Below are 12,911 nucleotides of genomic sequence, written 5' to 3'. Positions count from 1 at the left end.
AAATAACAATTTTTTCATGTTTTGACAAAAAACTAAATTGTTGGCAATACTATCCAATCTTTTCTAAAAAACCAAAAAAACAATCTCAATATTTTTACTTTTTATTAACTTCTCTTCACATTTTGAGAATATAAGAAAAATACAGAGGCAATATAATTCTTTTCATGATTTGTGGAATAATTTCTAAATAGAAATTTTAAATACAAAAGCATATTTAAAAGAAAGTAAAAGCGCATGATATTACTTTGACGACGGTTTAAGTATTCTGGTTTAAAGGGACTGTTTAGGGTTAAAGAGATTGTTTAGGGTTAAAGGGACTGTTTAGGTTTAAAGGGACTGTTTAGGGTTAAAGGGACTGTTTATGGTTAAAGGAACTGTTTAGGGTTAAAGAGACTGTTTAGGTTTAAAGGGACTGTTTAGGGTTAAAGGGACTGTTTAGGGTTAAAGAACTGTTTAGGGTTAAAGGGACTGTTTAGGTTTAAAGGGACTGTTTAGGTTTAAAGGGACAGTTTAGGGTTAAAGGGACTGTTTAGGTTTAAAGGGACTGTTTAGGGTTAAAGGGACTGTTTAGGGTTAAAGGGACTGTTTAGGTTTAAAGGGACTGTTTAGGGTTAAAGGGACTGTTTAGGGTTAAAGGGACTGTTTAGNATGCAGACTTGATAAGGTCCTACATAACTTCAGAACCTTAGATTAGCAGTGGTACAGATTGGTTTACACATTTCAATAGTTGGAATAAAACATTGGGGACCACACATTTATTTCAATAAAAGAGTGTTAAAGGAAAAAAACCGTGCTTTATATGGCTTTAACACTCATCTATTTATAATAATTTGTATTATTTTGCTTGTCCGATAATAACTACCTCTTCCCCGATTTGTATACAAAAAATTTGTAACTTGTTAAAACCCCGGGAATGTTCTTATATTTGTTTGATCATTCAGATCTCCAGTCAAAGCTGAATTCCTAGGCTGATGTGAAATAATATTTAATTTCTATTTTACTAATATTCAGAAACAACTTTCAGAATAATCAAAATGCCGTTTATAATAAGATCGGGTGAGAAAAGCCTTCCAAAAATTTTTTTATTACATTTCTATTTTTAAAAGTTTGAAAAGGGTTTAAAATAATCAGGCGGTTTTATTTCAGTTGTTTTCCTAAGTTTTCAAAAGGCCTCTGAAATATCGGTGAAATAACAGTGAAAAATCGGTAAAATATTGGTGAAAAATCATTGAAATATCGGTGAAATATTGGTGAAATATGAGTTTTTTTTATTCAAATGCTAAATTTTAATCTGTTTTGTCTTCAATCACCCAATTTATGGGGAGGTTTTTACAAATTTAAAATAAACTCTAGTTCATCAACCAATTTGATTCTAAAATTAATTGTTTATATTGATGATAATAATAATAATAATGATAATAATAATTTTAATATTATTTTAATTGTTTTAGTTGGAGGGGGAAAAATACCTCTGTCAGACAGGAATAAACTTAACATTTCGCGCCAAAATTTATAAGAATAAAACAGCAAATTTGTTTGATCTTTTTTAATCTTCTGATAAACCTATTTGCCTTAAAATAACATCCAATACACCTCTATCTATTTACAAGTTTTATCGGTTGTCTTGATTAAATGATTGAAATTGTGGCAATGTATTTCTTACAAAATAAAATTTCTTTTATCAAACATAATCTTTTAAAGCTTAACTTATCATTTTGGTATATCGAAAGTTTTTGATTCGTAGGAAGAGATTGCATGATGATATTGAGAAGCGTCCGTGCTCGTATTGTGAGTCAATGATTCAAAATTGTACTTTGGACGAACATATAAGAGAGGAACATGGAACTCCTGTGTAAGTAACTTTTTCATTGAAAATCTCAAATTTTTCCTGGAGAAAATAAGAAGCATCATTTACAAATAATAATATTAAAAAAAATTTGATTTTTTTCAATATTCAACAAATTCAAAAATCATAGATTATAAAGGATTTGTTGAATTAAACATATTTATCAATATGAAAAGATGGGTATATTAAACTGCTTAATACCGTGCAGAAATGAATTGAATTATTGACTTTGCAAAGACTTGATTAGATTTTGATTCACCATACGGAAAAATCCTAAAACTGTATTTTAAACTTGATTTATACCCTTAATTTTGCAAAATGGTGAGTTTCTTAAACGAGAAAAATTAAATCTTCATAAAAGTTTTAACTTCACATTTTATTATCATTTTAAGCATAAATTTGTTCAGCGAGATAAAAACCCATGAAGATGTTCAGTTCATGTTCACGCAATCAATTCTTAATCAATTAAACTTGCTGAACAGGTAATTTTATACAATTGATCAAACATATTCATCTAATATTATATATGATATAACTTATATTGTTGTGAATCTCACAATCAAGTATTGAATGCATGTAGTACATATCGGGTAACTCGATATCCTGTAAACCTGCAGTACGTTATATATTATTAACAATCTATTTTTGTAATCTGATACGTAAAACCATTCTTCATTGAAACTGCGCTACATCTTAATTGCGCCGATTTCAACTGTGCTGTATATACGTAATACGTATATACGTATGATTGTCTTAACCATGTGATATAGATAACGAGGTATGAATTGTATTTACGTCTATTAACTTTAACTTGTAACATATGAACCGAAAATACATTAGTTGATATAGTAACTCCGTACTGTTTAAGGCTAAAGAGTAATCGTTTTGATAAACAGGTTGAGCTTGAGGATCATGTCCTAGTTGAGACATTGAAAGTTGATCAGATTGTTTCCGGGTTTAGACGTTGATATATAAGTGAAACTAGATTGTACCTGGATAGATACGGGTTAAGGAAACCATTCTGGAGTAGGGTATTTACTACATGTAGACCTATACAGATCCCCCAGATCAAGCATTTACATCCTTAAATTAAATTGGATATTGAGAAGAAGTGTTCAAGATTAACAATACGCCACACAAAAGTTTCGACCTAAGTTAGTTTTTGCTTGTTATTTGTTTAGACAGTTTTCTAATTATTTTTTTTCAGGAAATCTTTTGATATTCTTGATGGGATAAGCGAAGAATGCAGAAATATTTGGTAACTTGTTATATTTTATAAGCAATTTTTTAACCAAAATTAAACTCTAATCTAGCTGTGAAAAGTCTTCAGCATGAACACTCTGAAATGATTTCACTGAATCAGGGGGTTAGATGAGCTCCAAAAGTTCCTTGCCTTCCTGTGTACGCCTCAAGATAACGTCTTTTTCTAAAAGAATATCGCAATTTTCTTATTGTTCAGAAATACGCAATCGCTGCATGTGAATTAAATAATTAGAAAAGTGAATTTGTAATGGGCTATTAAATATTTGTAATGGGCAATTAAAAATATTGCAATTTTCAGTTCAGTGTTTAAAACAACACTTTTATCCTCTTTAATCGATTTTTTTTGTAAACGTTGGTGTCTCTCAGAAAAGTAACTAACGAAGGACGAAGGACTTGGATTATTCAGAGAAATTAATAAACTATCATTTTATAGAAATAAACGATAAAAATACAATGAACTATTTAAATCATTTGAACGATTTTTAAAAACGAACGTTTTTAAATGAACGCACTAATTTACCCAAACAAAAATTGAAAAAAACGATTAATTTTTACTGAATGAACGATTTTATAAAACGAACAATTGAGCGATAATTTTGAGAACGAACGAAATAAAACTTTTTTTAACGATTGCAAAAAAAGCGAATTGGGTAGTTAAGAAACGATGAAAGGACAAAACAAAACAACGACCGAACTGGCCTATTTCTAATTACGTTTAATTTAGTGTTCGAAGTAAAAATTTAGCAGGAAGGGTCTCACACCTCCTAAATAGTTTAGAAGAAGGCCAATCAACTGGATATAGTCATCAGACTGAGCAACTTAATAAGAACAGGTCTTTTGCCTTTATACATCTATCACATGTAAAGAAGTAATCCATAATCTCTTTTAGGGTGTTTGCTGTTTATTAATTGTATGTCCGATCATAACTCATAAACCCCTTGAGCGATTTATCTAAAATTTTGATTGAAAAATGATGGTTGTTAAAAGCATTCTAAGTTGAGTAGAAAAAAGAAAGTTTGGTTTCCATGCAAAGCAGGGTTCTCAAGGTAGTTTATTTTGAACTATACTCGACCGGCCTGGTTTAGTGAACAAACTACTCGACCGGCCTGGTTTAGTAAACACACTACTCGACCGGCCTGGTTTAGTGCACACTACTCGACCGGCCTGGTTTAGTGCACACTACTCGACCGGCCTGGTTTAGTGAACACACTACTCGACCGGCCTGGTTTAGTGCACACTACTCGACCGGCCTGGACTACAGAACACTAAACTTACCAGTACCAGTAAAGTATTCAACATTAGATCGACTGGTACCAGTAAATGAAGTACAGTACGCAACACTAGACAGGCCGGTACGGCGGTACCAGTAAATGCATGTAGATTGTAGAGTAGAAGACCTCTTTAGTCTACATAATTTAATATATAAAGCATTTATGATTTTAATTGTCATAGGCCTGAAGAAATGCAGTTTAGGAAGGATAATCGTCCAAAAGCATTAGTAGAAGCTTATGAAAAGGCAAGTAATGATTTATTATCTTTTAATGTGTTTCATTTTCTTCATCATTTCAGGCTTTACCGATGCTAGATATCAGAGGTTTTAGGCAATTCAGGTCTGAATATATTTCTAAAAAAATAAAAAATTAATCAAAATTTGATAATAACGATCATAGATTAATTAACAATAACAGATAGGACTCTAGATACTGCGTTGAATGTCATGACAGAGAGAAAAATCTTGAAGAGACAAACTCTAATGTCCTATCTGTTCTTGTTTCCTAATCTATGATAACGACCTTGTATGTAGATCTGATGATATTGATCCTGCAACCCTAGTATCAGATCCAGATTATTTTTTCAATATTTGGAGGGACGAATATATGAAAAAACTTAAAAAAGAAAAAGAGGAACACCAGGTGACTTGACTTAACTTGACTTGACTTGACTTGACTTGACTTGACTTGACTTGACTTGACTTGACTTGACTTGACTTGACTTGACTTGACTTGACTTGACAGTCCATATTTGTAATTTGATTTCTTGATCCTTGTTAGTCCATGCTGATCCTTGCTCCAGGTTCGGAAGAAGAAGAGGCAGGAGGAGAAGAAGACGAACCCTGAGAGGAGACAAGTCGACTTGACTTGACTTGACTTGACTTGACTTGACTTGACTTGACTTGACTTGACTTGACTTGACTTGACTTGACTTGACTTGACTTGACTTGACNGATGGGGGGGGGGGTCCTTCTGATGATGTTTCTCTTAGAATTGAAATAGGAAAATATAATCTATGTTTCTTATCCTACTTTTTACAAAAAAGTTTAACTATATTTGATTTTACTTACAATTATTTACGTAATTTTAGATCCGTTTTTCAGGTGCTTTTCATGTAAACCTGTTTTAGAGATATATAGCTGATCTAGCTGAACTAGCTGTACTAGCTGAACTAGCTGAACTAGCTGAATTAGCTGAAATAGCTAAACTAGCTGAATTGCCCGGCGTTACCCGTGGAAAACAAAATTTAGAATTTTGAAAAATTTTATTNGCATAAATATGTGAAGTACACCTGCAGTATGGAAACAGTACAACAAAATGGCCGTTTTACACTTTTTTCTAGTAAATTCCTCTCTATATATTCTATTCTCTATGTCTGCAAAGCATGTATAATCATATGGTAGGGCCAACCGCGTCAGTTATATCTCCCTTCTATTCCTTACTCCCTGGTCCGAACGCTAATTTCTGTTGAATCCAAAGTTCCAAACTCTAATTCTTGAATTAGTGCGGATATAGAACTATTGTTCACGTTCTTCTCGAATTGTCTTTCTTCGGTCAACACAGAGCTTGTTCGTACTCAGTTAATAAAATATCTCGCCTCTCGGATATTCGTGAAAAGTTAATTCGCTTAGAATCGAAATCTTAAAGCTCTGGACAGCTAGTCCTTTATGTAAGTACTCAATAAGGTTGAATTTGTTTTCTTTCTAGATCTTTTCCTTCCGTTTTAGTTTTGCGAATTCGTCTTTCTCTTTTTCTTTCTAGTTAGAAAATAAATCCAACCTAAAACCGAATATGCATGTTCATTTTTCGTAAATAGTTCGTAGTTTGTGTTTTTTCTCATTGTGACTAATATTGTTTGAAATTCGCGTATATGTTTATTTGCAATCAAAGAATATTAATTTTTTGCGAAGTAAAAGTCAGCTGAAAACGTAGCAAAAAATATATATGAAGTAAACACCTACTCCATAACAAGTTCTCGAAACGTAACTATTTAGGTACAATCTGTCCGCTATCAAACTCAACCAGGACTGCACCCCAGGCTCTAAATGCCACACGGGGACACAAGTAGGGTTTCCACCGGAATTCCGGGTTACGGTTTACGTACGGAAATGATCCGGAAATTTTTTCCATTTCCATTATGGAAAAGGTTCCGGAAAACCGGAATTNGGAACGTTACGGAATATCGTTCCGGAAATTTTCCGGAAAATCGTTCGGGAAATTTTCCGGTTTACGTTACGTAAACCGTAAAAATTTCCGGTTTACGGAATGGAAACCGGAAATTTTTCCGGTTTACGAAAAGGAAACTGGAAATTTTACGGTTTCCATTCCGTAAAACGGAAATTTTTCCGGTTTACGTCACACAAAGACACAAGTCCAGCTATCGGTGTCAATAAAGACACTATGCAATCAATCAATGCCAAACCAATTGACACGAACTCATTAGCTCTGGATGTCAATACAGACAAAAGCTAGTAATCTACCAATGCCAAACCAATGGGCACGATCTCGTCAGCTCTGAATGTCAATACAGTCACAAGCATGTAATCTATCAAGGCCAAACCAATTGAAAATGAATAATGTCATTAAGTTTACAACATTGAATCATTAATATGTACGACATACTGCAGTTTTACAGAATATCATGTTTCCACGATTTTTGCTTCATATTATATATATATATATATTTTTATTTTTAAGGTCGTACTGTTTCCTATCATTTGTCTCTTAACAGCCTTCCTGAGTTACTCTCAAGGAAAATTATCCATTTTTTTATGGAACTGTATTTTTAAAGGACCCTCCATGCAAAGATGGCAATGTCCGATTTACAATGGTACCCTTGAAACCTAAATCTGATCAAAAATTTGAAAGCTAGATATACCTCCGGTTTTTTGAATGGAAAAGTGTTTACATTCATATCTAATTCATATTTGAAGAGACAAATTTTTTAAGGGTACCGTTGTGAATCGAACATTGTCATATATACATGGAGGGTCACGTGAAATTACACCTACAGCCCATCTAATAGTGAAAAATGTATTTTTCTTTTAACACTGAACTTTCACATGAAATTACGTGAACCATCCCTTTAAATAAAAAATGCGAATTTGTCTAGTTTCCCTGACACTCCTGAACTACCAGAGTATTTACAGGGTAAGATGTAAGATGTGTGCTCTTTAAAATAAAAAAGAAAAAAAAAATTATTTTTATTTCTATTTGTAGAATTGACATCAAAGATTCAGTTAAATTTATCTGCTTTTAAAGGGAGTGACCGGCAATGTGTTGTAGTTGAACTGAGAATGCAGTATTGTGGAGGAATTTTTAGGATTCATTTGAGACATTTAAAACGTTTTGATAATTTGTAATTACTGAGTTTGAGCGCAAAGTCGACGTTCTATGAGGATGTTAAAGATTGAATTTGCGCTCTTGCTGAACAAATATGAACCGTAAAAACGTCTTATGGGTCCCAAATGATGCTTAAATAATTTCTCCACAATACAACAAATTCTCAGTTCAACTACAGTTAAACTCTAGATATTAAATATATCGAAAGAATTTTTAAAATGTCGTCTTGACAATTTTTCAATGGTTTTTATACTATATCTATATATAAATTTGGCTTGTCTGTCTGTTTGTTTGTATCCAATAAACGTCAAAACTGCTGAACCGATTGGGCCCACATTTTTTGTGGGACATCACGTGACCACAGGGAAGGTTTATGAATGATCAAAATTTCAAATATTTGTCTTCTTCAAAATTCGATCTTTATTAAATTTTTGAAAATTTTGAAAATCCACGAAATTTTTTGTGAAAATCCGCGAATTTTTTTTTTTAAATCCGCGAAATTTATTTTTGTTTTGTTTTACGATGTACACAAAGAGAACATGTTCACAATTAATTTAGAAGATGGGCGCGAAGCGCCCTCTAAGGCTAGTTACGTAAATTTCAGTATTTGTGAAAATAAATAAATAGCCATGCATATGCGGGAACAGTTTTAAAGAGCTCCATATAATCATTTAATCAAAAACTAAAGATCTGCAACATTCCATTATCAGAAAGTAAAGAATACGACATCTTTCTGTGTATTTAATATTTAGGGTTTAACTGTACCTTGCCGGTCACTCCCTTTAAGACATGCTGAAAACAGAAAGTTTGTTAGATTTAAACTGTTCATTCATCACAAATTCTAATTTTCTCAGACCGATATCTTTGCAACCTAATTAAAGATTAATTATAAAGAACTAATAACTGAAATAACTAATTATAATTGTTATTGTTTAGACAAAGTAGTATCTGTGAGCGATGATCCTAAGGTTGCGGGTTTGCCCTCTCCTCCTCATAAACTTCCTCCTCCGCCCTCCCCCCCTCAACAAAAAATCCAGTAAGGATTAATATTACTTAATCTTAAAAACTGAGGGGATGCCCTTCCCTCCTCTATTTATTTACATTTATTCATAATCTTTGATTTTTAATAAATTTTTGATAAACAAAAGTTTCACGAATTTTTTGGCGGCTATTTCAAAATATTGCAAAAATACTATAGAAAGAAATTTAATGAAAAACAATGTTGAAGTAGCATTTTATTTGATTTTATCCAATGGAAGTGAGTCTTTGCCACACAGTCATTTTTATCCCCATATCTTGGCAACCCAATGTCGTAAACTTAATTCCTTTACAACTGATTTTCCAAAATCACCCAAGGATGTAATGCAATGAAAATTATTTCAGAAGTGTACGCATCTTTTGTACTGCAGTGTACTGTCTCTGGGCGGTAATGTAAACACAAGACGGATGTCGAAGCCTGACATGGGATCCATCTTTTATATAAAAAATCAATGAAATATTCTGGTCATATTATGTAAATTATGTGAATTATCAAAATTTAATGCTTTTAACCTCCCCAGAGAGAAATGGTTTCAATATGTACGCAGAGTATACGCGACAGCAATTAACTTTTCTTGCATTACAACCTTGAAAACACCCAGCAAGAAAAGACACTTTAGAAATATTAATTTTGCCCATTGTTTTTAGACCTGATGGGGTAGATTTAGAGCTTAATAATATCTCTCAACCTGATAATTCTTCACCAACAGGAATCAATATTTGCATTGAAAATTATGTTTCTTTAAATTGATTAATCCTAAAAATAATTCATTTTTTTGGTTTCATAAAAAATACACATTATTAGGGCCATGGGCACATTTAGACTTGGTTCAAAACATTCTTTTAAGTTTTTTTTTTAAAAATCAGCGATGCGGCTCCAGGGTAACATAAAAGACATAGGTAGTTTTGGATATCAAATTATATTCGCATTCAAAAATACAGAAATCTATTTAAATTTTACTATGGAAATTTCTATTTTGCTGTGCAAAACAACTAAAGCCTAAAATCGTGAAGCAATTAAATCATTGATAAAAGACACTGCTTTAGAGGGTACTATTCTTTTACCTCCTCCAACATCAAATGGTCCCCAAACAAATGCTCCTCCATTTGCTCCCTCACCTCCTGCTCCTCCTACAGCTCCAAGCATGCCCGTTGCTCCTCCCCTGGCTCCCAATATTCTACAAGGGGTGGGACTAATGTTAAACAGTCCAGGTCTCTTTGCACAAATTCAAATTTGTTAAGTTTTTTTTTAAACTGTATCTTAGTACCAATCATCATGAGAATGAACAGAAAATAGACACTTTATAAAAACAAAATTTCGCCTTAATCTGTTTCATTAAAAATGCGATATTTTCACGAAAAAAAACGGAATTTTTGCAAATTTCTCGAAATAAACATTGAGTGAAGGAAGAGAGATTATTAATTATGACATAATACAACTTCAGAGCAGAGAATTAAACAAGTTTTTATTGCGAAATTTATTGTCTCAGCAGCAATACTTTTTTTCGCGAAATTTCGCTACGTTTTCCACTTTTTTTCACTTAATATATTTTCGCCAAAAAATGCAAAATATGGCAAAAACGTTTGCGAAATACGAACGAAAATTTTCGCATTTTCTTTTGCATTTTTACGCGAAAGCTTTCGTTCGCTGCACTGGAAACCATAATTAATACCTATGTTAATTGGGAAATGCACCCTGCATGCAAAATGAAACATGAAAATTAGTTCATTTATTTCAGAGATCTACATTTCACAGTCAAATCAGAAAATACTAAAAATTTCTGTTCTAACAAAAAGGTATAATTTTTAATCTAAATGATAAAAAGGGACTGTTCAGATTTTAAAGAGGATGTTTAAAAAAATGTTTTAATTAGTGAAGAAGTTGCCCCTCAACAGGACCTGCTGTCCCAGATAAGGATGGGAAGACAACTCAAAAAAGTTGAACGGACTGAGGTTAAACATTTCAAATTCAAAAGAAGTAATGCACGGTAAAAACTTAAATGTTGAATTGTGCGCCTATGCGTCGTGCACGGTTGTCAACAATCAAATTTAAAAAAAATGTTAAAGGGACTGATGAGGTAAAATGAAAGGGCTTAAGCCTAAACATTTAAGTAGTTGATCGCGACCAATATTATTTCTATCTGATGTTCCTGTCTCTAAAAATTGATACAAAACTGTGTCATAGTTAAATAATTTTTGTTAAGAAACATTTGTATATGGTTTCTTTACATGCTTTTTTTCTTTTACAGTGAAACCCTTAAAAATGAATACATCGGAAGAATTTATCAAATGTCGTCTTGACAATTTTTCAATGAGTTTTATATTACTTAAATTTCAGTATTTGCGAAAATAAATAAATAGCCATGAATATTCGGGAACAGTTTTAAAGAGTTCCATATAATCATTTAATTAAAAAAACTAAATATCTGAAAAATTCCATTATTAGAAAGTGAAGAATACGACATTAGATGAATTCTTTCGATGTATTCGTTATTAAGGGATTTCTAATGTTTTGTTCAACGATACTCTCTTATATTTCCGACATTTTTTGACAAAAACAAATTTACTTTTAGAATATAAAGGATCCCCTGGCTTCCACTGGGTTTGAGGGTGTCATGAGAAAAGTTATGGACATGCGCAGACCTGTTTTTCAATCAGAGGTCATCATTTTAAAATATATTTGAGTTTATGAGTAAACAAAAATTATCTGATAAACTGGGTGACCCAAAAAGAATGAAACTTCACAGAATTTATTCAGTGTTTTTTTCTCCGTTAAATTCTTGGTTCTCAGCAACTGTAAATAGTTTATTGTATAGTTCAAATACGTTAATAAAGTCCGAGTTTTGAAGGTATTCTGTAATAGAACATTAATTTCTTAAATGGGTTCCTCTCTTTGTCTAGTTTCTCAGCATTAACTTAATCACAATTTTGAAAACTCTCACTATTAAATGTAGAAATAGGGTTACCCACAAATTGAAAGATTTACGGAATTTTCAACAGCCAATCTCACATATAAGAATACATAGCAAGAGCGCATGAAATGTCGTCTTGAAATTTATTTAAAAATTTATGACAGCTGCAATACTTTATCATTGGTTTGCACAAAAAGTAAGCTGCTGAGATGTTCGCAGCTTTAAAATATATTCAAATATCATTGTAGAGTCATAAGTTTTTTGATAATTCTTAAGAAACTACTTTTATTTTTAATTCAAGGTAAATTAATAGCCCTGAAATATGAAGGACAACAATTGAATATTAAACTTAATTTTCCTCGGCATTTGATCTTGAATATGTTGAGAATACGACATTTAAAAATGATCTTTGTATGTATTCATATATCTAAGTTTTGCTGTATAATTATGGGTTTCCTGTAAGTGAAAATTGGCTTCTTTCCATCGAATAAAATTGGAAGGCAAAAGACAAATCTAACCTTTGCATATCATGATTTTTGTTGTCATTTAAGTCTCATTCTTTGTGGGTAACCCTTTATCCTGTCCAGGACGAGCAGAGTGATGACTCTGATTATGATTGGGAGGAAGACTGTGGACTTTAAACAAACAGAAACTAGCTTTTTTAGAATTTTCTTCTAATGATAAATATATATATATATATTTGTGCACTGTATATACAATATACATAATAATAAGCTAACTTAAAGGAATTATTCAGATATTTGATTAAGGTTGGAGGCACAAATAATTGAACACAGGTGGGAACTCCTGTACTGTGAATATGAGATCAATGCTTGATCTCAATCACTTGCTAATCACAAACTGAAATGAAGAGATGAAGCATCGATTTTCAAAAGTGCCCGCAGTAGATATCGAGATCAAGTGATCAGGATTATGGATATTCCACACAAGATTTCCCAATCTCAGATTATTTTTATTCTAATCTTAGGCTTCAATAATTCTTCTAACCCAAAGAAAATGAAAGAAAAATGAACCATCACTTTAATCTTTTAAAGTCAATGAAACAAAAAGCACAGGAAATTCATTTTAGAAAATTAACACAAATAGGACACTAGATGTACTCTTTTCAGGATTTATGTTTGTTTCATTCACAATAACCCTGAGGCAGAAGCCCAAAGGATTTACGCGTAGTTGGCGTAGAACAGGCTCTCTCTCAACCTGTTCTACATTGACAACGCG

At 32.3% G+C, this 12,911-nt stretch overlaps 2 protein-coding genes across 2 annotated transcripts; both read left to right on the top strand.

The window, feature by feature from the left end:
• Positions 1-675: 675 nt before the first annotated feature.
• LOC111699735 (wiskott-Aldrich syndrome protein family member 3) lies at positions 676-5,251 on the top strand. The gene is made up of 10 exons (XM_023470467.1): positions 676-1,056; positions 1,452-1,482; positions 1,745-1,852; positions 2,254-2,328; positions 3,054-3,104; positions 3,834-3,941; positions 4,562-4,625; positions 4,679-4,719; positions 4,914-5,022; positions 5,183-5,251. Exons 1-10 carry the CDS (start codon positions 1,035-1,037, stop codon positions 5,249-5,251), a joined length of 678 nt encoding a protein of 225 aa, XP_023326235.1. The 5' UTR covers positions 676-1,034.
• Positions 5,252-6,425: 1,174 nt separating this feature from the next.
• On the top strand, positions 6,426-12,373 carry LOC111699734 (neural Wiskott-Aldrich syndrome protein). The gene is made up of 10 exons (XM_023470465.1): positions 6,426-6,444; positions 7,078-7,132; positions 7,493-7,530; positions 8,659-8,758; positions 9,409-9,470; positions 9,808-9,972; positions 10,500-10,557; positions 10,635-10,713; positions 11,334-11,420; positions 12,260-12,373. Exons 1-10 carry the CDS (start codon positions 6,426-6,428, stop codon positions 12,311-12,313), a joined length of 717 nt encoding a protein of 238 aa, XP_023326233.1. The 3' UTR covers positions 12,314-12,373.
• Positions 12,374-12,911: the final 538 nt, after the last annotated feature.

The sequence above is a fragment of the Eurytemora carolleeae genome, unplaced genomic scaffold (genome assembly GCF_000591075.1).
Source record: "Eurytemora carolleeae unplaced genomic scaffold, Eaff_2.0 scaffold262, whole genome shotgun sequence".
NCBI classification, from domain to species: Eukaryota; Metazoa; Arthropoda; class Copepoda; order Calanoida; family Temoridae; genus Eurytemora; species Eurytemora carolleeae.
Note: the sequence above shows the minus strand (reverse complement) of the source record. Positions and strands in the feature narration are given on the sequence as shown.

Coding starts and splice junctions, on each gene's coding strand:
- LOC111699735 (XM_023470467.1), top strand. CDS start 1,035: ATGCCGTTTATAATAAGATCGG. Junction 2,329..3,053: donor CAATTAAACTTGCTGAACAG/GTAATTTTATAC, acceptor ATTTTTTTTCAG/GAAATCTTTTGATATTCTTG. Junction 5,023..5,182: donor AAGAAAAAGAGGAACACCAG/GTGACTTGACTT, acceptor TCCTTGCTCCAG/GTTCGGAAGAAGAAGAGGCA.
- LOC111699734 (XM_023470465.1), top strand. Junction 9,471..9,807: donor TGATAATTCTTCACCAACAG/GAATCAATATTT, acceptor ACACTGCTTTAG/AGGGTACTATTCTTTTACCT. Junction 10,558..10,634: donor ATTTCTGTTCTAACAAAAAG/GTATAATTTTTA, acceptor TGTTTTAATTAG/TGAAGAAGTTGCCCCTCAAC.